The 26029-nt window shown below is 42.9% G+C and overlaps 1 protein-coding gene across 1 annotated transcript in view; it reads right to left on the bottom strand.

Annotated features, from left to right (window-relative positions):
- Positions 1–26029, bottom strand: part of LOC149306977 (ubiquitin-associated and SH3 domain-containing protein B) — a 73747-nt gene that overhangs the window by 11975 nt on the left and 35743 nt on the right. The window contains exons 2-9 of the mRNA XM_089537418.1: positions 11239–11292; positions 10246–10432; positions 9448–9646; positions 5936–6105; positions 4976–5184; positions 4141–4276; positions 3885–4005; positions 2301–2423 (exon numbers count right to left, since the gene is read on the bottom strand). Coding sequence (XP_089393544.1) covers positions 2301–2423; positions 3885–4005; positions 4141–4276; positions 4976–5184; positions 5936–6105; positions 9448–9646; positions 10246–10432; positions 11239–11292 — 1199 coding nt within the window. The remainder of the gene's footprint in view (positions 1–2300; positions 2424–3884; positions 4006–4140; positions 4277–4975; positions 5185–5935; positions 6106–9447; positions 9647–10245; positions 10433–11238; positions 11293–26029) is intronic.

The raw sequence follows: 26029 nt of genomic DNA, 5'->3' as shown, positions 1-26029 counted from the left end.
CAGTATGGATATACCTATCAGGCTGCCCTCTGAAAGGGGCCTAAGTCTTAAAATGAATCCCACTGTGGGAGAAAGGCAGGATATAAATCATTGAAATAAATAAAAAGAGATAAAAGAGAGCATTTTCAACCCTTGGGGGGGCACTACCAGCTGAAGGTACCCTGGAGCATGGGACATGTATACCTGGAGAAGCCTTGAGAGCCAGATTGGGATAGAAGGAGAGCTGGATTTGTGTTTCCAGACAATGATTTTTCTGTATGGATTTCCTAATTAAAAACCAAAACATTACATGAAGGAGGCTTAGCTTGGAGAAGAGGCAATGTCATCTCCAGCTTCAGTCAGCTGAAGAGCTGCCATACACAAGCTGCAGCAAATTTGTTTTCTGCTGCTCTGTAAGGCAGGATGCAAACCAGTGGGTTCACATGCAAAGAACACAAAATGATGCAGCCATTGCAGTTGCAGTGGTATCAAAGTACTAAATTTCTGTAGTGTGAAAGGGATGCTGGTCTCTTAGAGAGCACTTTGGGAATCATATTGTCTCACTGACTTTCCTGGTAGCTTTTGTTTTCAAAAATATGTGCTCAGATCAGTTTGTCGCAGCAGCAGCAGTGAGATGGATTTGCAGCCAAATGTTTTTTCACTGCTGAACCCACAGTATGTGCAAATGGAGATCACAGTTGAAGTCACTGCCTCCAAACCCATCATGACAACTGCTGCGTCTGGTCTTGCACAAATGGCATTGCAGAAGGGCGGCAATGCCACCAGCCGAGCCCTGGAAGCCAAAATGGTTGATGCAGATTTTATGCAAATCATAGCACACGCTGACACTTAAATCAATTCATCACACAGACACCCAGCAATCTAAGGCCTGCCATCTATTTCCTACAGTGGCTGCTGTTACTAAATACGTCAGGCATTTTGCAGGAAAGCATACTACATTTTTAATGGACTTGATTTTTCCATCTCACCATCTCCATCCTTGAAAATTTGGGCCAGAGCCAGTACAAAAAATCTGTGCCTTACCGGCTGATCGCTGACAGCAGAGGAAGATCACAGTTTGAAGTGTGTAGGAGGGAGGCAGGAAGGAATGGATATATATTTTTAATTCCTCCAGCTTAGATTAAAATCTGAGCCTGAAACGAAGAAGAACTCAGAGGGTGTAATGTTCTGTTCGAATTGTAAGACTCAAGGATTTGGGCGTTGTAAATGTGTGAGGACCAAGCACTGGAACATTGTGAGTCCCCCACATTTATGGTTTCAAGTCTGCAAACCCCAGTCAAAAATGGATCCTCAGGCTTGGCCTTGATGTATTTTTCAATTTGGTGGCACATAAAGAAACCTTTTCCTCTGGTAAGAAGGTCCTTCTTTTGACTCAGAGGGGGGCAATGCCGGAGGGTCATTTTTGCTGGACTTTGGCAGGCCAAGGGACAACTACCGCAATGCCACTGGCTCCCAGAAATCTCTAAGGGCAAAACCATATAAATAGATCAGAAATTGGAAACGACTAGTTTCCTGGAGTTTTTTTCTAGTCATTTCCAATTTTGGGTTTTTTTTAAAGAAAGTCTTTCAGTCCTAAAAAAGCCTGCCCTCCGTAACTTTAAATAGGCTTGTTACCTCATAGGCTTATGGGAGAGGAAATTTTCCACCAAATGTTTAAATAGCAAGGGAGATATACCACAATTACCAATGCATGGGGCAAAGAAGCTCTTTCTATGGCCCCTAGTTGCCCTTTTCTCCTTCTCCTCTGTCTAGCTGGAATTGTTTTTAGCAGCACCAGCACTAGGAGGATAGTGAGGGAAGGCTGGAAAAACCTTTTCAGTGTCAGGTTGCAGCACCATATCTGTAGTGAATAATGCAATACAATATTATGTGGAATGCTTGCAGACCCCTTTTAAGGCTGAGAAGGGAAGTGTGTAGGGGTGTCTACACACTTTTCCCATCTCCACTCTATACCAGAAGCCACTGAGCTTCTAGAAGAGTTGTAACACAAAGCAAGCATTTTTTGAGGCTTGAAGTAAACAGCATGCTACATCACTAGTTTTAGTTTTGTATTTTAAAGTTAATGATGAGCTGTTTTTACTTGTTTCCAATTGTTGCTACCTGTTGTACGCACAGAAATATTTGCAGAAGTCTTATTTTTGCCATTGGGCAACAGGCACCCATCCATGAAGGGAGCAAAATGAACTCAAGCGCAAGGCTTCCCAAGATGTTAAGCGATAACTTCTGCATGTTTGACCTCCTTTGGAAAGATGATTCATGGGAGAACAAGCAGGGACCCGTCCCTGCCAAGGCAGGCTTACCAACAAGCCTTGCTTGTGTGCATCCAAACACGGTGATGGGGGCATCCTTTTCATAATCCCTGAATCCGCCACTTCTTTGAGGTAGGCTGTGAGGCATGTTCAAGTTTGTGCGCACATACCTTCCTGCCAGGAGACAAAGAGAGAGCAAAGTGCTGAGATTAGACAAATAACTTTTAACATGCCTTTTTGAGTACAGTCGTCCCTTCTTATACATGGATTTTTTATACACGGATTTAAGCATACACGGATTGAAAATGTTCCAAAAAAGTATAAATTTACCTTGATGTTCCATTTTTTATTAGGGACAACTTTTTGCTATGTCATTATACTTAATGGGACTTGAGCATACACGGATTTTGTTATACACGGGGGATCTTGAAACCAAACCCCAGCGTATAACAAGGGTCCACTGTATCCATAATAGTGAACTTTCTGACCTTTCTATGTTCTAGAGAGGGAAAGGATCTTGCAGCAGAGAGTTCCAGAGGGATTTCCTTTCCACCAGTCAAACTGTAATGCTGCAGCAATTATGGCCCAGGGTGCATCTACACCATAGAATTAATACAGTGATACGCTATAGATAATGCAGTTTGACACCACTTTAAATGTAGGAGCTCCATCCTATAGGATCCTGGAGTTTTCAGCTTTGCAAGGACCTTCTCTGCCAAAGACTGGTGGTGCCTTACAAAACTACAAATCCCAGGGTGCCGTAGGATGGCGCCATGGCAGTTGAAGTGGTGTCAAACTGCATTATTTCTAGAGTGTAGACACACCCTCACTGGGCTAGTCATGGAAGCTGTGGAAACAAAAGGAACCATCTCCTTGCTTTGGCTTCCCAGTGGTGCCTGCAATGTCAATGGAGCAGAGCATCCACTCCAAGGTTTAGTCTGAATGCTAAAACATCAACCCAAGATGCTGAAAATAATGGCCAGTACTTGGATAGCTCATCTAGAGTTCAGACTAATCTCCAGAACAGTTTTAATAGCAGTTTTTAAAACCAGGTTTGAGCTGCCTGCTTCTGGACATCTTGCCAGGCCACTGACCCAACGCTTGCATATATAGCAGTAGACTGTATTCATGAAGAGACGTGCAAGGGATTATTTGCACCCAGATGACTGTCCCAGGATGAGCCACAAATAAAGTAAGTGTACATTAAAGCACATGCTAATGTCCCTCATTCAAACCACTGAGAAACAATGCACTAATGGAAAAGGGAGGGGCAGAATCTGACCTAGAGAGTTTGTTTATATTTTTATTTATTTCATTTGTATGCTGCTTTTCTCCCAGAAAGGGACCCAAGGCGGCTCACAAATCTGTTGTTCCTAAGTGCCCTCCAGTCAACTCCAGCTTAGGATAACAATATCATAGGGTGTTTTTGGTAAGGTTTATATAGAGCAGGCTTGCCAGAGCCACTTTTTAAGGCTGAGAGAGTGTGACTTGCCTCGAATCACCCAGTGGACTTCTGTGGCTGAGCAAGGATTCAAAGCCAGGACTCCCAGAGTTCTGGGCCAGCAGTTAAACCATTACACCATACTGTCTTCTCCATCCTTAAGAAGACTTAAATCAAATCCTTGGCAGACTAACCTTTGGTATCAAAACATTGCGAAAGCCAGTATTTTCCAAATACGACGTCCATCCGTTCTCCATGGCGGCAAACGAAAAGGCATCTTTTCTGAGGCCCTGGTGGGTTGGTAATCCTTAAAGGCTGGGCACAACACAAGGTAACATGTTGGTACAATTGTTAAAAAGAGCAACAACAAGCAGCCTGCCTTCACACCAGTGGCTAGCCAATGTAAGAGACCGGTATAGAAATATTCACACATGTGGATATTTGCTTTACCTGCATACTCTGACAAAAGACAGTGAGTGGTCCAGTATCTCCTGGCCCCTGATCTTCCTGTAGTCTTCGATCCATCACCCCATCAGTGAACATCAGAAGGGAAGAGGAAGAAGTGGGGTTCAGAATAGAATATGACCTGTATCACATACAAACAGATAAAGATATGGATACATATTTTAATTATGGATTTACACCTCACCTCTGCACATGACATTTTTACAAGGACACTTGCAATATTATTTCCTCTCCTTTCCAGTCTAATAATAAACCACAACTCAAATGGTCACCATCACTAATCAGGATAAAATATCTACTGCAGCTAATGAAATCATCCTTTTTGGAACAACAGGGTGTTCAACTCTTCATTATATGTGAGAAAGGGTGACTGGTGGCATCATTAGGGCTCATGCCACCCAGTGTGGTAATTCATGGTGTCACCTCCATGGACTTTCTCCAGGGTGACCAGAAATCTTAATTTTCCAGGACATGTTCTACATTTCAACACATGAAAGCCAAGAAATCTGCACATGATGGTATAATGGAGAAGGAAGCATGGGTCCCTGGGAGGGCCAAATTTGGTCAGAGAGAATAAGGTTAGCCAGTCCTGATCTAGGTAGATCTAATGACCTAAACTTAATGTGGCTACTGTGTCTGTGCTAAAATTGTGCCCAGAAGAGACAAATGGTTGCTTGGAGCACAAGAGAACAGTCCAATTTTCCCCATCAATAGGATGGCTTGACATTCTCTGTTGCCACATTCTAGCCTTCCAGCAAAAGAGACTAATCCACCATGAAAGCTGCTGTTACCCCGGTGCCCAGGATCTAAAGCCACGTACCCATGGAATACCCAAGTGCTGCACTCATCCGCTTTGGTGATGTAATTTTCAGGTAGCAGTCCTGAGCATCCCGTTGCAAAGGAAGTACCATAAATCCACCCTTCACTGGTGGTAATTTGCTCCACAGGAGACATGAAGATGAAATCCCCTGGCACAAGCTCAAGCTCATCATCATTCTGTGGCATGTATGGGTAGATCACTTGCAGGGTCTATAGGAGAAGACAGAGGGGAGGAGAAAGCAAAAGCCTTCAACCACAACTGACCAACAAAGATTGCTCTGCTTCTTACCCTTAATTGTCCACAGGGCCTCAGCATTGAAATCAGTTAAAATAAATTAAAACCCTACTTCACTCAAGTAAAAAGGTTTCTCCATGGATTAAAATAATGCCTATTTCTAAGCACTGTGTGTAGAGAGATCTTGTAGCACCTTTGAGACTAACTGAAAGAAAGAAATTGGCAGGATGAGCTTTCCTAGACTTCAGTCTACTTCCTCAGATGCATTTGGCTCTATTTCTAAGCACTAATTTATTTAATTATTTATTTTTAAAACTATGATGGTGTTCAGTACCATTTGAGACAGGCTGGGAATCATGGGGGGCTGCAAGTATTATGTAACTGAAGCTTCCAGCAACCCTAGTCAAAGGTGAGGAATGCTGGGAGTTGCAGTTCAGCAACATCTGAAGGGCAGCATTATTCCCATTCCAGATTTAAGAAAATGTATTCTTACTTTTCTTCCAAAATGTTACTTGTTAAAAGACTTTAAAAACAAACAAACAACCCTATCATATGTTATTTAAAATTAATCTCAAAGGGGTTGATGATGAAAATGAGATGCAATGAAACAATAGCTTAAAACGTTACACAACAATAAAATCTGTTTGAAAAAGTGATATGTTCAAGGGAATGTTCAAGAGTTCTGATGTCTGCCTCTCCTGCGAGAGCGTCGACCCCTGAACTTACCTCATGATTGGAAAATCTAATATCGCGGGAGAATATTGTAGCCACCCAGTCACAACCCAGCTTGACGTCTATGCTCTGAGCTAGCTTCTCGAGCGTGGGCAAGTGGCCTGCTTGGAAGTGGTAAGCCAGCGTCACATGGAGCTGCTTCTTATGGGGCTCCACATGGACATCTGCAAATTGGAAATCTGTGGTCAGTTCATTTCAAGCCATGGAATGACATCAGATCTGCCCTGCTGGCTCAGAACAAATTCCAATGTAATGCTTCCAACCAGGCCCAGCTTGTTGCTTTGCAAAGTTAGTAAGCAGGGTGTGAATGTAAGAAACCGTATTTACAATAAGGCCAAGAAAAAGTGTGGCCTCTGCCTGCATTAATATCCATCCAGACCATCTTAACTGGCAACAGAAATAACATCTGAGACAAAATGTAGGCCGGTGACTCTAACATCATCATGTTTCTTCTCTTGTATCATTTTTTAAACATCTTTGCCTGATGAAGAAGCAGCCAGTGAAGCTCCAAAAGCTTGCATGGTGTATACTGTGCTTTTTAGTTGCCCCCATAAAGATATTGCTGTTTTGTGGATTTTGGATTTTGTTGCACTTTTCACTGAGTTCATAAAAAGTCAGACCATTGAGCCACTGAAGCCAAGTAGTGGCTATAAGGACTGGTATCTGGCATGTAAGCAGAGGAACATTAACTCATGAAGAAAAGTTGAGATGGACTTTGCTGATTTATTGCTGCTCAATCACTTTAGCAACAACAGTAACCACTGAGGAAGACCTTAGGGCTTGGAGAATAATAAGGATAGGGGATGCTATGCAAAGGGATCTTGTAGCACCTTTGAGACTATGTGAAAGAAGTTGTAGCATAAGCTTTCATAGAGTTGATCTGCTTCCTCAGAAGTAGGGGGATGCTGCACACTTTAAGCCATCATCTTTCAGAGATAAACACTGGCTACTCCGATATTACTATATCCTGATAGTAGATTGGTAAGTTAAGAACTCTCTCTTTGTGTGTGCACTGCATACAACTGCTGAATACCTCCCTCCCAATGACCATTTCAAGACATAAACAGGTGCAGTTATACTTGCATATGTTACCAACAGGAATCCAGCCATTTTATTTATCATATTACTTCTGGTGTCTTGCTAATGTTTTAAACTATTGTATGGCTTTCAGTTTTTTAAAACATTGCATTTGTATGGTCTGGTTCATAGTACTCAATCATTTTAAGCCTATCCGTTTCTCCCGGGTGGGTTTGATATTTTTTAATCAACATTAATTTGCATTGTGGGCTTTCTCCCTCTTTAGTGCTTTGAGCCGCTTATCACTGGATCAGCTTTTCTGCCCTTTCATATACACTGTGTTTTCAACCACAACAACAGAATTGCTTAAGAGTAATTAATAAGCAAGGTGTGAACATAAGCTACCATTTCCTGGGTGTAATACCAAGGACGTTATCAGATAAGGGAAATTGGAAGTATAATCCAATGGCAATCCAAATGCAATCATGGGGTTTCACGTTATTGTGTGATAGACTACCACACGCAATTTCGGGCAATGGGAAGTCAGTCCGAACGCAATCATGGGGTTTCACGTTATTGCGTGAGAGGTGATCACATGCAGTTTCGGGCAATGAGAAGCTATTTTCGGGCAATGGGAAGTCAGTCCGAATGCAATCTGAATTCACGTAAATTCTCTGAACTAGCGAATTCACATGAATGCGTTCTGGCTCCACTTTCTTGTCATTCGAAATTAAAAGAAATTCCTCCCATGTGATAAACTCCCAAGTCAAACCATTGGGCCACTGAGGCCAGAATTGGCTACTCCGGCCGGTAGAGAGATCCTTCTCAGTTCTCCTTGCTGGAGATTCATAGGATCATAGAATCAGATTGCACCTGGTCCTTTTTGCATAGAAATTCTCCCAATGAGTTATGGAATCCAAAATCCCGTGGGAGGGTTTATGAACAGATATGTGACAGGGCAATCCCATTTCCTCCTGCACTCCTCCACTGGCCCTAAAAAAACTATTCCAGAGAGCTGGGAAGCCTTCTGGAACAGATTTTTGGCATCATGGTGGGCTAAGAGCCAACAGGTGGGTGGTGGAAATCCCAAGGCTACCACAAGCGTAGAGTTGGATCTAGCTGACTGCTTCTACCATCCACTCAGAAATAGGATAAACCTCCCAAAGTTTGAAATTCAGGAGGTCGGTCACTTCTGGGAACACAGACATTCTGTTCAAATTTACAGTTAAAGGGGGGAAAGGGAGGAGGGGGCATGGAAGAAGGAGGAAATAGGAACTGTGTGGAGAAGTGCGTGGAATGAATAGCAAAACTGCATGTGTGCTCGACGCTGTCATTGAGAGGTTTGTTTATCAGCATCTTGAGATTAGTGCTGGAGGCAGGAAATGGTAGAATAAGAAAACAAGGAAGATGCACACACTTTCACAGACAGAGACAGAAACAGGTCTGCCAGAAAAGGTTAAAGGATTGCCAATACGTTAGCTTCCTTTTCGGGAGATAGTGGCAGGATACATACCGCCATTTAGTACGTATAGGATACGTACTAGGGTTAGGAAGGGGCGGTGCTTCCGCACCCCCCTAACCCTAGTACGTATTCAATACGTACAAGATGGCGGCGCCCCTTCTACATGGGCGCCGCCATCTTGACGTATCGGACGCTGAGCGTCCATACGCGTCGCGGGCGTTGTGACATAGCGAGTGCACCCCTGGCGCCTCGCTACATCGCAAACGCAACTCAAGAAGAAGCTCCATTTTGGAGCTTCTTTTTCAGTCTGCACGGGAGCCGCGCCGTGTGGAGGCTCTGGCTCCCCCGCAGACTAACCGGCGGCGGCGGCAGACCGCCGCAAAGCAGCGGTTTGTATCCCGCCAATGACTCATAGGAAGTATAGATTCTGCTTAGCATTTGAGCCAGTGAGAATGGAAGAAGTGATGCACATTCACAATATTGTATGGCTCCTCTTTCTTAGCTCAAACAAGGAGGTGGGGGGGGGGGAGGAGATCAGGTCACCAGGAGCTTTTTAAAAATCTGACCTTTTCTGGGCTGGTCCAAATATTTGGCATCTCAGAACACTCTCAAAGAGTTGGAAAACACAGGGAACCCTATAGTACAGATGTTGAAAATGTAAGATCTAAATGATAATCTGCTTGTGGTGTTATTGTTATGTGCCTGCAAATTTATGCCAACTTATGGAGACTGAAACATAACACTTTCTTGGAATGATTTATTCACAGGGAATTTATGTTGCCTTCCCCTGAGGCTGAGAGAGTGTGGCTTGCCCAAGGGCACCCATGGCTGAATGGGGATTTAAGAGGTTCTAATCCAGTATTCAACCCACTACAACAACTAGCTTTCTTTTGCTTATTCTGTATTCTTACAGAATTCGATCAGTATTTTTTACATGTTTACTCAATGGATTTACCTCTTATGTAACATGATAAAAAGGCATATAATGATAATTACACAAACCACAGACTGGGTCCTGTATACTCACCAGCTTTGGAGGTGGCTTCTGCAGCAAAGTCTGCTGCAAACTTCTTAAGGATTTCTGCACTTTCCTCCTTGACAAAGAGCCCAATGAAGTTGGAGGATGTGTAGAGCTCCAGGGGCAAAGGGGTAGGGAACATACACCTCCACCGCGTCACTGTGGCATGCAGAGCTTCACAAAGGGAGTCGACTTTGCTGTCTTCACACTGCAAGAGAATGTGGTTGGATCAGGCAGGGATGGGAAACTATCTAAAATGACTTTTGACATCCAGATCTGATGGACAAAGCTTGGGAATTTTAAAAAACACTTTCATAATGTATTTGCATAACGTATTTTGTGCCCATTACTTGGTCAAACACTGCAATGCAGTATTTTTTGGGTTTCGCTACAAAACTAATATAAGAGTTCTAAGCATGGACTATTTGCAGTGTCTCATTCTCTGCAATGCTAGACATTTGAGGACTGAAGGAAAATAATGGGGTAGGGACAGAATTCTTACTTGGTGGGGAATGCCCTCATGTTGTCCCTCTATAGCTACACTCCTGGATATATTTAGTATCACTTGTAGACTGGCACCATCGTCCAGACACTGAGCATCAAATATAGGAAAGGTTAGCTTTTTGGACTACAACTCCCAAGTGTCCTTTCTTCACCACTAGTGGTCATGCTAGCTGGAAGATTCTGGGAATTATTGCCCCAAAAAGAACTTTACTCATTTGTGCTATGCACACAGCTTCACTGACCCTTAGAATTTGATGGGATGCCAAAGAGAGTAAGAGAGCATAGAAGGAGCACATAACTCACCATAAAGAACTGGCAGAGTGTGATGTGGGGGAAGATGTTGTGTGCTTTGTTCTTCCCGCACAGCTGCTTTGAGTGCTGCCAGAATTCGGAGAGCTTCTGTGCTAAGGGACCAGTAGGGCGCAGGTAGAGGACATACTCTCGAGGCAAGGGGTCATCAAGGAAAGGGTCACAGACGTGGGAAAACAGCCTGTAAGCCAAAACATAAAAACCAAAGACCCCCTAGCTTCTTAAAACAGAATAGGACAAATTGTTATAGAGTAAATTAATGCTACCTATAAGAGACAGAGTAATACTGGATGCAATGTGTAATGGTGGCCAGTGGCTTCCATACCAAGTAGTATGAACCCAGTCTGGGTGGGAGTCATTAAAGGAGTTGTCCAAGGTGCTGGATATCATCTCTTGAATAGTTTTGTCACTTTGGACAACTCCTTACAAGTTTGGATTAAAACCTGGAGTGGAGTCACCGTTTCACAGATATGGAAACCAGTAGCTGAGACTGCATGGTGTGGCTTGGAAAGCAATTTGTGTTGAGAGCATTGTGTGTCACAAGTGCTGTCCCTATTTTGGTGTATTAAATAGCTAGGAGCATCCATAGCACAGTGCCAGGGCAAATGCGTTGTGTGCAAAGAAACCAACCAATACTGATTCCATCATTGGTTTCTCCAGATCATGCTATCAAAGAATGCTAGCTGAAGACCTTAAAAGGCTACTGCCAGTCAATGTAACAGACAATACTGAGCTAGAGAAACCAGCAATATGGTATGGACCTCAGAAAGATTACTTTTTTTGAAGTACAAATCCCAAAATCCACACCCAGAATGGTCAAATGCCCATGCTGCCTAGGGATTCTGGGACTTATACTCCAAAACACCCTCAGCTTTCCCAAAAGCTCTGCCTATAGTGAATGCATAGAAATATTTTTCAACAGCAAACAACAAGCAACAACACACAGAGATGTAACACATGCTTTACAGGATATTAATTCCTACCAACCAGTCACATGCTGCTTGGACACTTCGACCTCCAGTGGATGCAAGGGCCTTCTGCCTGCAGAGGAAAAGAAATCCATGGTTAGCACTTTTATGAGCACTAGATGGCACTACATGAATTAGATAACAATGGTCTTCACTGCTGCTAATTTGGGGGAAATACTTTTTAAGTTTGCTGCTATAATTCTTTTCCAAATCTGGAATTCTCCTATGGCATCGTGTTTTTATTTCCACACCTGAATCCATTGGAATTCCATAAATGCATCTAGAATAGCTACACTCTATGCAGCTGCAACTGTCTGTCATAGGTCAAAGACCAAGCAACATTTTCTTCTTTCACAGACGTTGCTGTAATGTGACAACACAGCACATCTCATATCTTATTTGTATTTTATGCTGTACAGTATTTTTTACTTTTAAATAACTATTTCCGATCTTATATGGTACTGCATTTTGCTTTATCTTCATCTTTTAATATGCAGATTGAGTCTCCTTTATCTGGAACACCTAAATCCAAAATACTCCAAAACCCAAAATTGTCCGCATAGATAGATGGATGAGCTAGTGACACCTTTGCTTTCTGACAACTTTGTTTCATGCACAAAATTATTATGTGGTTGTTGTGTGCCTTCAAGTCATTTTCAAATTATGGCAACCCTAAGGTTTTCTTGGTTTTCTTGGCAAGATTTGTTCAGAAGGGGGTTGTCTTTACTTCCCTCTAAGGCTGAGAGAGCATGACTTGTTGGAGGTCTCCCAGTTGGTTTCCATGGCAGATGGACAATGGTGACCAAAGTGAAATGTAATAACTATTCGGAGCAGGGGAGGGAATTTTAACCTAGCACTGCAGACAGAAAGTTAACCTTCCCAGTTCTCATGTAATATGGGTGTCATCTGAATGACACACATATCTCCCCATACTGGCTTTTGTTTAATATGTTTTTTTAGAATTTGAAGGTGATCCTGTGCAGTTCATCTCTAGTCTGTCCCTTTCTAAAGCTCCTGCAAAGGTTGGAGACCATGCATCTCTCTGTGCATGCAAATGCAGCATGCACACATACATAGGCCCATATTTTATCCACCTCAAAGGTTTGAAGTACACAAGCCCTCTCTTCCTCTCGCCACAGATGGAGCAAATTAACAGTATATGTGCAATTACCCTGCTCCATATGTATACAGTCTGCTTTAGCTCCAGAGATTCGGCCACATCCCCTAGGCGCTGGCATCAGTTAAATGTCTTCCAAATGTCAAGAGAGGGGGAGGGAGGAGGAAATAATTCTAATGTCCTCTTTGAATGCACCCACAAATATCAGGGTGCAACAAATGTATAGTGGCATGTTGTTAATCATCACTTATAAATCTCACAGACTAATTTAGGCTGCTGTTGCACTGCAAAATTGATGCCGGTTGATACCGCTTTGACTGCCATGGCTCCCTCCTATGGAAACCTGGGATTTATAGTTTGTTGTGGCACCAGAGCTCTCTGACAGAGAAGGTTAGATATCTCACAAAACTACAAATCCCAGAATTCCAACACATTGAGCCACAGCAGTTAAAGCAGCATCAAGCTGCATTAATTCTGCAATGTAGATGCCACCTTAAGCAAGGCTAGGGATGCAAATCTTTACTTAGAAACCAGTCCATTCAGCACCAGGTACTGAATCCTCTCAGCACAAAACCAAGTGCTTGGAGCAAAGAAAAAGAAAAAGTCTCAAAATATGAAAAATCATGGCCTTGACTGTTTTCTTGATCTCTCTTCAAGGACAAGAAAATGTGCTAATACTGTACTCTTTATACCTCAGTGTACCTCAACCTTCTGCAGTTTTCCACATCTTGTGGTTCATACTGTGCAAATCTAATCTTGCACTTGGGATCTAAGGCTCTCCAGGAAATGACTCCTCCTTCTCGGATTATCTGTGGCATTAAAATTTTATTTCTTACAACAGCCTTCCTGGATTTTATGCATGAGAGTAATTTCATCACTGGAAGCAACCAGCAATGAGACAGGCAAGGGGGCGGACTTATTTCAACATCCTCTCCCTTCTGATCTCCCAAAAGAGAAGGGAGGGAAAGGAGGGAAGAGCTGTCATCATCCTGCCCTCCTTCAAATCAGGCTGATTCATCCCAGGGAAGAATAGAGGGTGAAGATCTTCGTTCTCTGAAGATGCCAGCCACAGATGCTGGCGAAACATCAGGAATAAGTTCTTCTAGAACATGGCCACATAGGCCGAAAAACCCACAAAAACTATGGATACCGGCCATGAAAGCCTTCGACTTCACAACAGAGGGTGACTTTGGAAACAACTGTTTTGAGCTCTTCCCCACTTTTAATGGCAGCAGGAACTTGCAGTGGTGGTCAGCCTTTGAAAGTGCCTGTTTCCCTCTGGGGAAAGAGGAGAAGTGGAGACATATGGTGCGATTGCAACCTGGTGTTATTTACAGATAAATAAGTTGAATTTTGAAGAGAGTAGCAAAGGAATTAAAAAATGTTAATAGTTTCCCAGTCTCCCCAGTTAGCTATGGAAACCCACTGACCTTGGGTAAGTGAAACTTAGGCAAGTGACCAGTCTCTTGAAATAGCAGGTAATAGCAGTGTGTTGCAAGCCAGCATGGCATAGTGCTTTGGATGTTGGATTAGGACTCTGAACATGAAGGTACAAATCCCAGCTTGGCCATGGAAACTCACTGGGTGACCTTTAGCAAGTCACATGCTCTCAGCCTCAGGGGAAGGCAATGGCAAACCTCCCCTGAATAAATCTTTACATCCCAGAAGCTCCAGCCAACTTGGCCAAGAGTGAGGAGTTAAGGGAGCTGAAGTCCAAAACATCTGGAAGACCAAAGGTTGGGAAGCACTGGTCTAAACTTTAAAGGGGCTGAACCTATCAGCTCAAAAAATGGTCAAAGGACATGCTTGTCAAGTGTCAAGAAGAATCATGGACTGACAAGAAACTTTGCAGTTGGAATCTTACATTCTGTGCAAAATTCGCACACGACTGTCCTGTGCAAAAGACAACATTTCCTGTGAAAAAAATATCTTTTTTCTGTGCAAACGAACCATGTGTGTTGTTTGCGCAGAATACCTCCTCCATTACAGAATTTTCGGTGCAGAAAATGCTGTTTCCTGACTAAAATGTTCAGTTTTCTACACAAAGCAACCTAGTGTGACTTTTGCAAATATGAAGCTTTCGATTGCGAACAGACTCTGAAAAATGGTGTGCTTTTCAAAGGCTTCCTCGCAGTGGGAAGAAAAATGCTAAAACTACTCATTACTTTCATTGAGAAGAAAACTGGTAAGGAATTTCATTGCTTGCTCAGTTATATAACCTCTTGCAGGCTAGGGTAAAGCTGTCTCTGCTGCAGAAGCACTATGCAGTCTTCACACATGGGCAGCAGCAGCCTTTAATCTGCAGCTTTTCTGGCTCCTTCAATCAAAGCAAGGACAGGAAGCATAGCAGTCTGGTTAAAGATGGAAGCATTGGGTGGGATAAACAGAAAAATGTGTGGGCTGGTGTGTGCCATTCATGTGTTTTAAAGGGATCGGCTGCTGCCGTGTGAGACCATTAACCCCATAGGACCTCAAGTGAGGAAAAAAGGAGACCTTCTAAAAACAGAAATAATCAGGAGCTTGGATGAAACCAGAATGCTGTGTGAGGTGCTACAAGGAGAGAGAATGATAGGGTTTCAGGGAAATGTGCCATCCATTAGCGCCATGAAGGAGAGAACCGCCAGTCTCCCAGCCCCACCACTATAGAGCTCAGAGGTCTCAGATTACTGCAGTCCACATGGTAACCAGATGGTCACAGCACTGGGCACTCGATCGGCAACAGGGGACAAGCCGACAGGACTATCTGCGGGCCAGGCTGCCTGTACAATGTACACATTCATTGGAGTCAAAATCTGTTTTTTTAAAAGTATAATTTGAGAAGAAAAAGAAAAAGATGTCATGAACGGAAGGCCCCTGTCCTCAATTAAAAGCCAGGGATGTACCACAAGAGAGGAAGATGCAGTGAATGAGAAAGAAGTTAGAGGTTTCAAATGGTACTTAAAATGGCACCATCTGGAGCGACAGCAATAGCCAGGAAAGGAAACGGTTGTCATGTTGATCTAAAATAAATACGTTTTTCTCACCATGTTGGGAGACAAATAGTGTGCACGCAAAAGACCTTCATCTTTTCTGTTGTCTACATGAAAGGGGTGGGGGACACAAACTGAGAAACAGAGTCCCTCATCAGTTCTAGAATGACTGGCATGGTCTGACTCGGACGTCAGTCAGATCACAGGAAGCAAAAGGCACATTTCCTTGCTCCAGCCCTTTCTCATCTAAGAGTTTAGGGAGGGAAGAAAAGAGATCCAGCATGGTGTGGTGGTTTGAGTGTTGGACTACGACTCTGGAGACCAGGGTGTGAATGCAAGTCACATTCTCTCAGAAAAAGGCAAAGCAACCCCTCTGGGACAAATCTTGCCAATAAAAACCTGTGATAGATCAAACCACTACATCACAGTGGCTCACAAATACAAAAAACAAAATATACACAACTATGAATAGCCTCAGTTCCCAAACTGTAGATTTTGGAATTTTTCTATTGGACCAACATTTTTTGCTTTTTTTTTGTGTGTGTCCTTGAGAAAGCTCCATTAGGATGAATTCAAGATACAGTTCGGTCATTCTGTTTTCTTCTGCAGAATACCAGCTGTGGCCAAATCCAGAGTCAATAAGCAAAACTTGAGACTCCAAGTGTATTTTTCTGAGAAGATGTACAGTGGGCTCTTGGTATCCACTGGGGTTTGGTTCCAGGATCCCACATGGATACCAAAATCCATGGATGTTCAAGTCCCATTAAATATAAAGTATAAACTATACAGGCTTTTGGAACATCACCAGCCTCTTCATCAGATAAGGATGTTAAAAATTGTGCAGGAAAAACAAAGGCGAAGGTCTTAGAGTTACTATTCCTACCTTCTGTAGGAATATTGTTTGTGTTCCTGGACGTGTGCTCTTCATTGCACCAGCTACCATTTAGAAATGAAAAGAAAGAAAGAAAGAAAGACATTTCCATAGCTTTTAGGATTTTGCCCAGAGAGGTACTGGAAAGTTATTTGGCAAAACACAAATTGTGTAATTGCCTAACACTTAACACAAGAATGTACTCTTTCTTGACCATGTGAGGACCAGGCACAAAGGGCAATAAAAGGGTAATAATTACCTGTCTTTTATTGCCCTTCATCCTCACATAAACTTTAACATCCTTGCCTGATAAAGAAGACTGTGTGTGTGTGTGTGTGTGTGTGTGTGTGTATTTCTCCTGTATAGTGAAGCCAATCAATCAATCATACTGTTTATGTTCATGGATGCGTGCCCTTCATTTTGTATCACCTACCATCTTAGAAAGGAAAAAGCTATAAAGGCAGTATTCCCATACGTACTGGAATTTTGCCCAGACTGAAAAGTTATATGGTAAAACACAATTGTTGTAATTTCTTAACACTGTTTCAGTTTTCTTTACAAAGGGCTAAATCAGAGGTTTGGTTTTTTTAAGGAAGAACAAAATGCAACATTTTCCCTGCTTTTCTTGGTTGTGTCAAAGGTTTTGTGACCTGCTATGCCTTCAAAACTAGAAATTTGGAGGAAGTACAATTTGTTCAATTCACCAGAGGTCAGCTGCACTATGGATCTACATTGCAAGAAAAGTTGTTAAAAGCCTAACAGCCATCTGACTTCCTCAAACGTTTTTCCTTCTTCTTTTCTGGAGTAATAAGGAGATTTCCCGGCATGCTCTACCCACGCAGCCAGATGTAAGTCTGTGCCTTTGGATGAACCCTGACCCAGCTTTCTCAATATACTTTGCAGGATCTACCTACAGTTTGTGCTACAAGGAGATGAGTCTGATGGATCCAAGGGAACAAAAATGTCAGCAGGAAAGCAGCGTCATTTTACAAGTTTCATTTAAGTGGCTCAGTGCTACCCACTGTGAATGGCTGATGTATACTTAACCTAGGGCCTGACCCTTGATTTAAGAATATGTATATTTTGTCTCCCTCACCATTCAACGCCGCTTATAAAACTTGATTAAAATGCATACACACAAAAGCAAAATGAGACGGTAGGAAAGAGGGAAGTTGGGGAACGGATAATTGGAAGGCCAATTTATAGTCACAGCTCAGATTGCAACTGATTTTCTAATTAAGGAGCAAAGTATACAACACGCTGTGTTAAAACATTTTCTCTGTGTGGGCAAAAAAAGATACAGGGATCTATATCGCTCCCCCTTCATGGGAAAACACCTGGGGGTGCGTGACTTTGTAACAAAACCCACACATATCCTCCTTTCCTGTAGTTGCCAGTGGTTGCTTGTTCCCCTCTTTTACACACACAGAGAGAGTAGATAGCATAGTTTGGCTACGGTTCTTTTGCAAAGCCAATTCTATACCATTGTTGTTACTGCTGCTGCAACCCATAAACCCCTAAAGCAAACCTATTACGGGGTTTTCAGGACTGCCAACAAAATACTTTGCTCCATTTTGAAGTCATCCTGATGTCTCCAGTTGGGGACAGGTTTACAAAATGGGATGAGTACAAACAAGGGGGGGGGGGGCATTCACCAGGCACTTATGGTGCGAAAGGCTGGCCATGCAATTTATCTTCATCATGCACAGTCAGATGCTAGTCTTCATGTCTTTTGCTATTTAAGATCAGATTTTTGCATATACTGTGTTTAATACTTCAAAGACAGTCTGTTAAGTCTGGGAAATTGGTGTGCAAAGGGATCTTTGTAGCATCTTTGAGATTAACTGAAAGAGAGAAGTTCATAGCATGAGCTTCCATAGACTTGAATCTACTTCCTCAGATGCATGGGGTGAACTATTGCTCAGGAAGGATTTTTATAATTTGTATGAACCACTGGCAATAATCTTGGAGAATTTCTGGAGAACAGGAGAGATCCTAGCAGACTGGAAGAGGACAAATGTTGTCCCCATCTTCAAAAAGGGGGGAAAAAGAGGACCCAAATAATTACCACCCAGTCAGCCTGATATCAATACCAGTACAGATTCCTTGACTGAACATTATAGAAAACTGACTGCAATTTATTCTTCAGGATCCCAACAGAGCAGGGACAAGACAATTTTCTGTATGGGGCTAAGGAGAAGATGGCATCTCTCTATCCATACACAGGAGCTGGAAGGAAGGACAGAATATTCTTATTTCAGCCTTGCACCTGGAACTTGACCAATTTGGATTACTACTTCCAGAATCCTCCAATGGCCATGCTGGGAGGGGATTCTGGGAGCTGTAATCCAAAATAGCAGTGTTTCCAAGTTCTGCCTCTACCACACTGCAAGTCAGCAGAATAACTTAACGGAAGCATGACAGATTGTATGGCACTCACAATTGTAGGTTCCAACTCTCCACTACCACACCAGACCCCCAAATATCTGCCATCTCACCCTGCCTAATGGTAGCCCTAGGCTTGGGTCTCTGATATATAAAGTTGTTAGCCAAGAATCTTTTTGCTACAGACACTACAGAGTGAACGTGAGACTCCGCTGCTGAACTATGGGCTCTCCTTGTACGAGTACATCTCAGACTGTGCAAGCTAACCATTTCTAGGTTGGCATATGAAAGGGACAGGTCTTGGGGGATCCTGGGCATTTCACTCCAATTAGAGGAACTTCTCCAAGCTCTGGGAAGGGAGAACTTCTGTGCAAGGAGGAAGTGGTCTGGGGCGATTCAGTGTCAAGCCGAAATCTTGCACTGACTCACTGCTGAACCACTGCCCTTTCTATGAGGTTGAGGGCAGGCAGAGGGATGAGGAAGGAGCCTGACACAGGAAAGTTCCATTCTTTGGAAGAGTCACAAAGCCAGGGGCTTTTCTTCAGACTTACAATACCGTTCTACTGTTCCTGTGAAGCACGTTTTCCAGGAAACTGTTTAAACAAGACTGTAGAGCATCAGCAACATGCATTTCTGCTCTTTTCTATGGCCTACACAAGCTGCCAAAGGATTTTGCAAAATTCAGCAACATGGTAATGGCAACAGTTGAAAAAACCATTGTATTTTCTTCAAGAGCAAAGAGAATAGAGAGACTAGGAGGCAACTAAACACAATAACAACTTCAACTTCTAATTTTCATGCTCAAAATTATTAAATATGTTGTATAAAATTACCTTCAAGCTACGTGTGTAAGGTATATATAAAACATAAAAATGAATTTCTTGTTCAGTTGTTCAGATATCTCATTATATACATGCAAATATTTCAAAATAATAATAATAAAAATAGCCACAAAAATCCGAAATGCTTCTGGTCACCATGCATTTTGGATATGGAATACACAAGCTGTACCACCCCAAAATACTGAGACTGATTTTAAAAACAGCAGCAACAGGAGGAGATAACAACAACCCTAAAAACTGTGAGGAAATCTAAGAGGCAAGGGAAGGATTTAGATATGGAGGGGAACCTTGAGAAAAAGAAGAAAAGATAAGACAAGGTCATACTGTGTAAATGGAAGGTCACCAGAGGTACACAGAACAATTTTTGCCAAGTCTGTTTTGTTTTATTTTGTTTTCATTAAAAACTGAGACGCTAGACTAATCTGGAAGGCTGTGCCAACCAACTCTTACCCACATATAGTCTCATTGATATGAAGAGGATGAGTCAGGAAGTAAGGGCTGTTAGAGGAGTCAGCAAAGCGATAAAGTCAAGTCCTGATTCAGAAATATATTCTCTATTCATCAAGAGGGCTTAGATAAAAAGATGTACAATGGAGTCTCCTATGAATGAATGATAATGCTTTAAGTCAAGCCTACATTAATTGCTTGTCACTCTGCCAGGAAAAAAACGAATTACCAAAGGACTAGGGAAAACAGGCATAACCTTGTGGTCTGCCACGTATTTTTGGACTATGACTCCCACTGTCCTTACCACTGGCTATGCTGATGAGAGCTGTAGGCAAATGATGGTGGTGATGATGATGATGATGATGATGTTTGTCTTCAACTTATGGCGGCCCTAAGGTGAATCTGTCATGGGTTTTTCTTGGTAAGATTTGTTCAGAGAAGGTTTGTCATTGCTTTCCCTAAGACTATGAGAATGTGACTTGCCTAAGGTAACCTAATAATAATAATAATAATAATAATAATAATAATAATAATATAAATCTGAAGAATCAAAGGTCCCATGGAAAGGCATTTTGGGCAACACATTAATACTAGGCTAGCACTGGAGAAGCATGTATATATTGACTAAAAACCTTCTAAGCACATTCAAAGTGCAGGTTGAGCCTCTCTAATTTGGAAATCTGAAATCCAAAATCTTCAAGCCCAAAACATTTTGCTGCCAGCTGCCAGCTTCTAGCTTTAGTTAGTGGCTGCCTCGCTCCTGCTTGTTCATCTCTCAGATCTTCAGTCCTTCTCCAGCCTCATGTCTCATACACAACCCAAGTAGCAATTGAAAGTGAGGTTGGAGAGAGACATGAGGATCTGTGAAATGGTAGGAGCACAGATTTGACCTGAACACTACACTTAGATTCATGTCTGACAGATCATAGGTACATCTTCAGCCATACCTTTGGAAAAATGTGGCCCTGAAAGGCAGCCTGAGAAATATTCAGGTAACTAAATGAATACATTTTTTCATAAGGGTTTTTCTCCCAAGTACTCGCTTTTTGCTTTCTGGAGTGCAATGCATGATCAAGCTATGAAGCTCTGGCCAAATAATCCCTGGGCAATACTGGGGGCTATGTATAAATTGCATTCTCTTCCTCTTCTGCCTTGTTCTCAGTATATAAACATGGAAACTAGGAAGACTGTGGGTGCTACATTGATGTGGTGTACCTTCATGTCCTTCCCAACTTACGGCAACCCTAAGGCAAACCTGTCACAGGGTTTTCTTGGTAAGATTTATTCAGCCTTTGCCTTCCTCTGAGGCTGAGAGCATGTGGACTCCCCAAAGTCACATAGTGGGCTTCCATGACTGAGTGGGGAATTGAACCCTGGGCTGTAGAGCTGTAGTCCAATGCTCAAACCACTACGCCACACTGGCTCTACGTTCGCTATAGGAGATAAATAATTAATGCTGACATTTCTGCACAAGTATAATTAGAAATATTGTTTTTCTTTCATTCTCTAAAAGGAAAAAAAAAGAGCAAGATGCCTTGAAACCAATCGGGTATGCCATTGTGCTTTCTCAGTGAAGCTCCCTTTTAAAAACTAAACTAAATTTAAAAAGCCAGTATCTGTAGGGAAACAGGCACAGGGAGATGCAATCTGGTTGCTATAGCACACTTCCTCTTTGCTCCAGAGCCGAGTATGATGGCAGCGTTATTTCTAACATTATTCACAGCACAGTTGGATTGACGGTGCAGAGCAGAGTCTGCGTTTCATGTAGCTCTGAGCTGCTGACAGCTCTCTAAGGAGTGCAAATTCCTCCTCCTGTGGAATTGCAGGGCCAGATCAAAGAAGACGGCAGCCCTACATTCAGTTGTGCTCACGAACTGTGTTTTCTCATCTACAGGCATCCAGACACCAAAACCTGCCCCAGATGAATGCAAACATAAGCAAGTCAGAAGGTGGGCGATTTTGCAAACACATCTGCTTCAACATGGCTTGTACTCAGCTTTTAAAAACGCACACACTGAGCAACGCATCAAAAAGTTCTTTCTCTCAAAAGACTGTGCCAAAGTGAACCTTCTGCTCTATAAAATACATACCCTGTATTCGACTGCTGTCACCCCATCTTCTAACTGTCCTGATTTGGTAGGGATATTTTAATAAATCTTCTTGTCATTCCACTTTTACATTGCCTGTGTGATGTTCCTCATTCATAACTTCAGGTGTCTTGACCCCATTCTGATGTTGCTTGGCCACATGTGTCCTGGTTTTCTTCTATGAAATGTTGAAGCATATGTGTCACAGGGAGCCAATATGGCATTGTGGTTTGGCTGTTGAAATAGGACTCTGGAGACCATGGTTTGAATCCCAGCTCGTCCATTAAACCCATCTTGGGCATGTCACACTTTCTCAGCCTCAGGCAATGGCAAACCTCCTCTGAACAAATCTTGCCAAGGTTCATGTTAGAGTTGGTTCACATTAGGGTTGCCATACGTTGCAAATGACTTGACGGCACACAACACCAACAAACACACACATAGAACCAAATACAATGCTTCTCTCTATACGGAACAGCCTTTTTAAAATAAAATAAAATAAAATAAAATGCTTGGATTTTATGGCAAGAGTCAAGTAAAAAAACCAACAGCACATTTCCCCGCCTTAGCATAGTGTGAACGGGTGGCACAAGAGGCATTGCCTTCCCTGCACAGAAATGTCAGCTTGGAAGGGAAACCCTGGAGTAACTGGTGCAGTGGAGATAAGAATGTGCACACTGGATGCTATAATTTTTGAGCACTGTCTCAAATTTGGCAACAAGCAGCAAGGAGGCAATAGGGAGGGTGGGAAGAAAACAAGGAGCCCTATTCAGGGTAGTGCTCAACACCGTCTCCTTAACAAGATTTATAACCTTCCCAAGCATTCCGCCAACAATTGCTTCCATTCTTTCCTTCGGTGGTAAATCTGTTGGGAGTGCGCAGGTGGTCGAGGGCAAGCACTTGTGATGTTAACCCAACTAATTACCACTAACATTATTTTCCTGGCACTTTTGAGCATGGTGGAAGTGTGTGTGTGTGTGTGTGCCAGGAGGATTTCAGCATATATTGGTGAGGATGGAGAGCTTTAAAAACAGGGCCAGCTGCCATTTTCTATATATGGCATAAGTGGCTATCAGAGAGGATGGGCAATCTTAGGCTGCAGCTACACTGCAGAAGTAATGCAGTTTGACATTGCTTTAATTATCTTGGCTCCATCTTGTGAAATTCTGGGATTTGTAGTTTTTTGTGGCACCAGAACTCTCTGACAGAGATGGCTACGTATCTTATCAAACTACAAATCCTAGAACTCCATAACACTGAGACATGGCAGTTAAAGCCGTGTCCAACTGCATGATTTCTGCAGTGCAGATGCAGTCTAGGTCTATGTTTGAAAAGTTAACATCCTTTCCAACTTTGATGTTTAGAGTAGGTGGCAGAGAGGAAAAGAAGCACTTTTGGCATTAACTTGTAAGCCTACTGATTGGGCAGATGAGGCACCACTTTGCAACAGATGCATATATACTGCAGAATGAATGCAGACTGACACCACTTTAACTGCCTTGTCCCAATGTGCTGTGGAATTCTGGGATTTGTAGTTTTGTGAGCTATTTCACCTTCTCTGTCCGAGGGCTCTAGTGCCACAACAAACTACAAATCCCAGGTGTCCACAGGATGAAGCCAGGACAGTTAATGCAGTGTCAAACTGCATTTATTCTACACATTCTACACTCCGAAACCTCCCCCCAGCTAGATGTACCTGGATCTTGCAAGGGGACAGCAAACTCAGTAGAGTTGGTATCATCTCCCTTGACCACTTGGCTTGGCTTCTGGTGACCCACTCGGCCCTGAGTGCCACTGCTGTAATTATAGGAATGGGAATTATTGGTCTGGAAGCAGATGGTGTGGGACCCTTACTGGAGATAAGTAGATCTAAGTCCTGATGGTAGGCCAAATGAGAATTATAATATATGTGACTTCTTGATCCATGATGGGTAAAAGATATCTTGTGTCAGGGACCAGCAGCTGCAAAGGGTACCAACTTTCCCCCCTGCAATAGGGCACTGGGCATCATTTTCTATCACAAAAGTGTCCCCAAAATTTGCAACCTGACATGACATCTTGTCGTAACTTCCAGATTCAGCCCTATTGTGGTTTGAGGGGAGACTTTTGGAGATTGAGTGTGTACATTGCCAAACAAAATCTTCCTCTGTCTGTGTATTTGGGGTGAAAGCACCAATAGGGTTCTTTGTATATCACCAAAATCACAACATTGGGGGATGCAGGGGCTTTTGAAGGGCTGAAATGCTAGGGTCCCCATAATTCCCATCCCATCTGATATTCCCGTAGCAATCTCAAGCCTGAATCCTATTGGTACTCTACGCTGGTGTAACCAATGGCTCTACCAGTGTAAGTACTTTTAAAGTTGTTGCAGAGGGAGGTAGCCTGTACCTTTTTCCTCAACGCCTTTGCCCATGTGCATGACAGCACCCTGAGGGTCTGAGTCCAGCTCTCTCCCCACCACTGGCTGACCACTGCAATACACCTTGGAGTTGTGTTGCTGTTCTTACACACCAGAAAAATAAAGGTGTGTCTGAGATGCTTCAGCTGCCTTTGTGTACTGACAATGAGGAGAAGAAGCCATCCCAACTCTCAAACACCAGCATGGACCCAGTAGCAAAGATTTATACTCTGCCAGCTGTGCTACGTACTGGTCTCGGTCTTACTCTCCAAATTTTAGTCCTTACAAAGCTACAACAGAAATACATATGTGCATTTTTTGTATATTTATGGAGTTAGGGTGAAAAATAGTCCTAATGGCAGCAACAACCTCTTCTCTTCCCACCCCCCATTAAAAAAAAATCTTAGACCAATAAGGACCAAACATGCCCCGCGGGCATTAATTTCTGATTCATTTCTGGAAAGGCACAAAAAAGATGGCATATGAGGAAATGACAAATGGAATGGCATATCCAGGAAGAATGGCTGACTAGCTGGAAACTTAGGGTGCATCTATGTTGTAGAAATAATGCAGTTTGACACCACTTTAATTGCAATGGCTCCAGCCTACAGAATCCTGGGATTTGTAGTTTTGCAAAGCACCAGCACGCTTTTGGCAGACAAGTGAAGGACCTTGTAAAACCACACATCCCAGGATTCCATAGGATGGTGATACAACACTTAAAAGTGGTGTCAAACTGCATTATTTCTACAGTGTAGATGCACTCCTAGATTTCTCCATGCTGCAACACTCTGTTTCTACTCCCATTTCTAAAATGTAGTAGATGAAAAAATAGATCCTTCTGTTGCTAGGCGATCACATATGCTTCCATCCTCACCTCTTCAGAACCAGAACATGTGCTTGTGGTTGGAGCATAGTTATGTGATAACTCTTCACACATTCATCTGAACAGAACTGAACATCAGGAGGAAGAAGGGGTTTTGTTGACTGCCACTATTCCAAGGCATTCAACCAAATTTGTGCAAGGTATCTACGAGGATAAATGTTCTTGGACCAACTCTTGGGGCCTAGGCTTCTTATAAAGTACCCAGTTGAATGAAAATTTTTATTCTAACCTTCTCCCCCTATAATCTGGTGGGTGATGGGATCTGTTGTCCAAAACACATCTGCAAACTTAGGACCTTACCACACGGGGGCTTTTTGAGCGTCAGTTTGCATTGGCCAATGCGTATTCGCGTTATATAGTATTGGAGTTCCACACCTGTGAGCTCTGAATACATATTGACCAATGCGATATAACGTGAATACGCTTTGGCCAATGCGTATTCACGGCTGGGTTCCAAACTGAAGGCAGCCGGCTCCTCCGTTTTCCGAGTCCGAAAAATTAGGGGATCGGCTGGATCCGCATTGATGGCCAGTGCGGAACCTCTGCTGCTTTGGCTGGTGCGTACATCCAATCCGCTGGTTCTCTTGAAGACCAACGGTTACAAATCTCCCATGATGCTGCGCTGGAATTTCCCCCTTCTCCTTCCGGTGGCCCTTTCCCCTTTTAGCACAACCGCTGGGGCTGGGAGCTTATTTCCACTGAACGAGATAAAGCAGAAACCTTTTGTGTCCGGGGAGGGGGGAATGTATATGTATGTACACACACACACACACACACACACACACACACACAAAGATGTGTGTGCAAG

The sequence above is a fragment of the Sceloporus occidentalis genome, unplaced genomic scaffold (assembly GCF_023333645.1).
Source record: "Sceloporus occidentalis isolate IW3139 unplaced genomic scaffold, rSceOcc1.0.p SCAF_9, whole genome shotgun sequence".
Taxonomy (NCBI): Eukaryota; Metazoa; Chordata; class Lepidosauria; order Squamata; family Phrynosomatidae; genus Sceloporus; species Sceloporus occidentalis.
The sequence above is the reverse complement of the archived record's forward strand: the minus strand, read 5'-3'. Positions and strand labels throughout refer to the sequence as shown.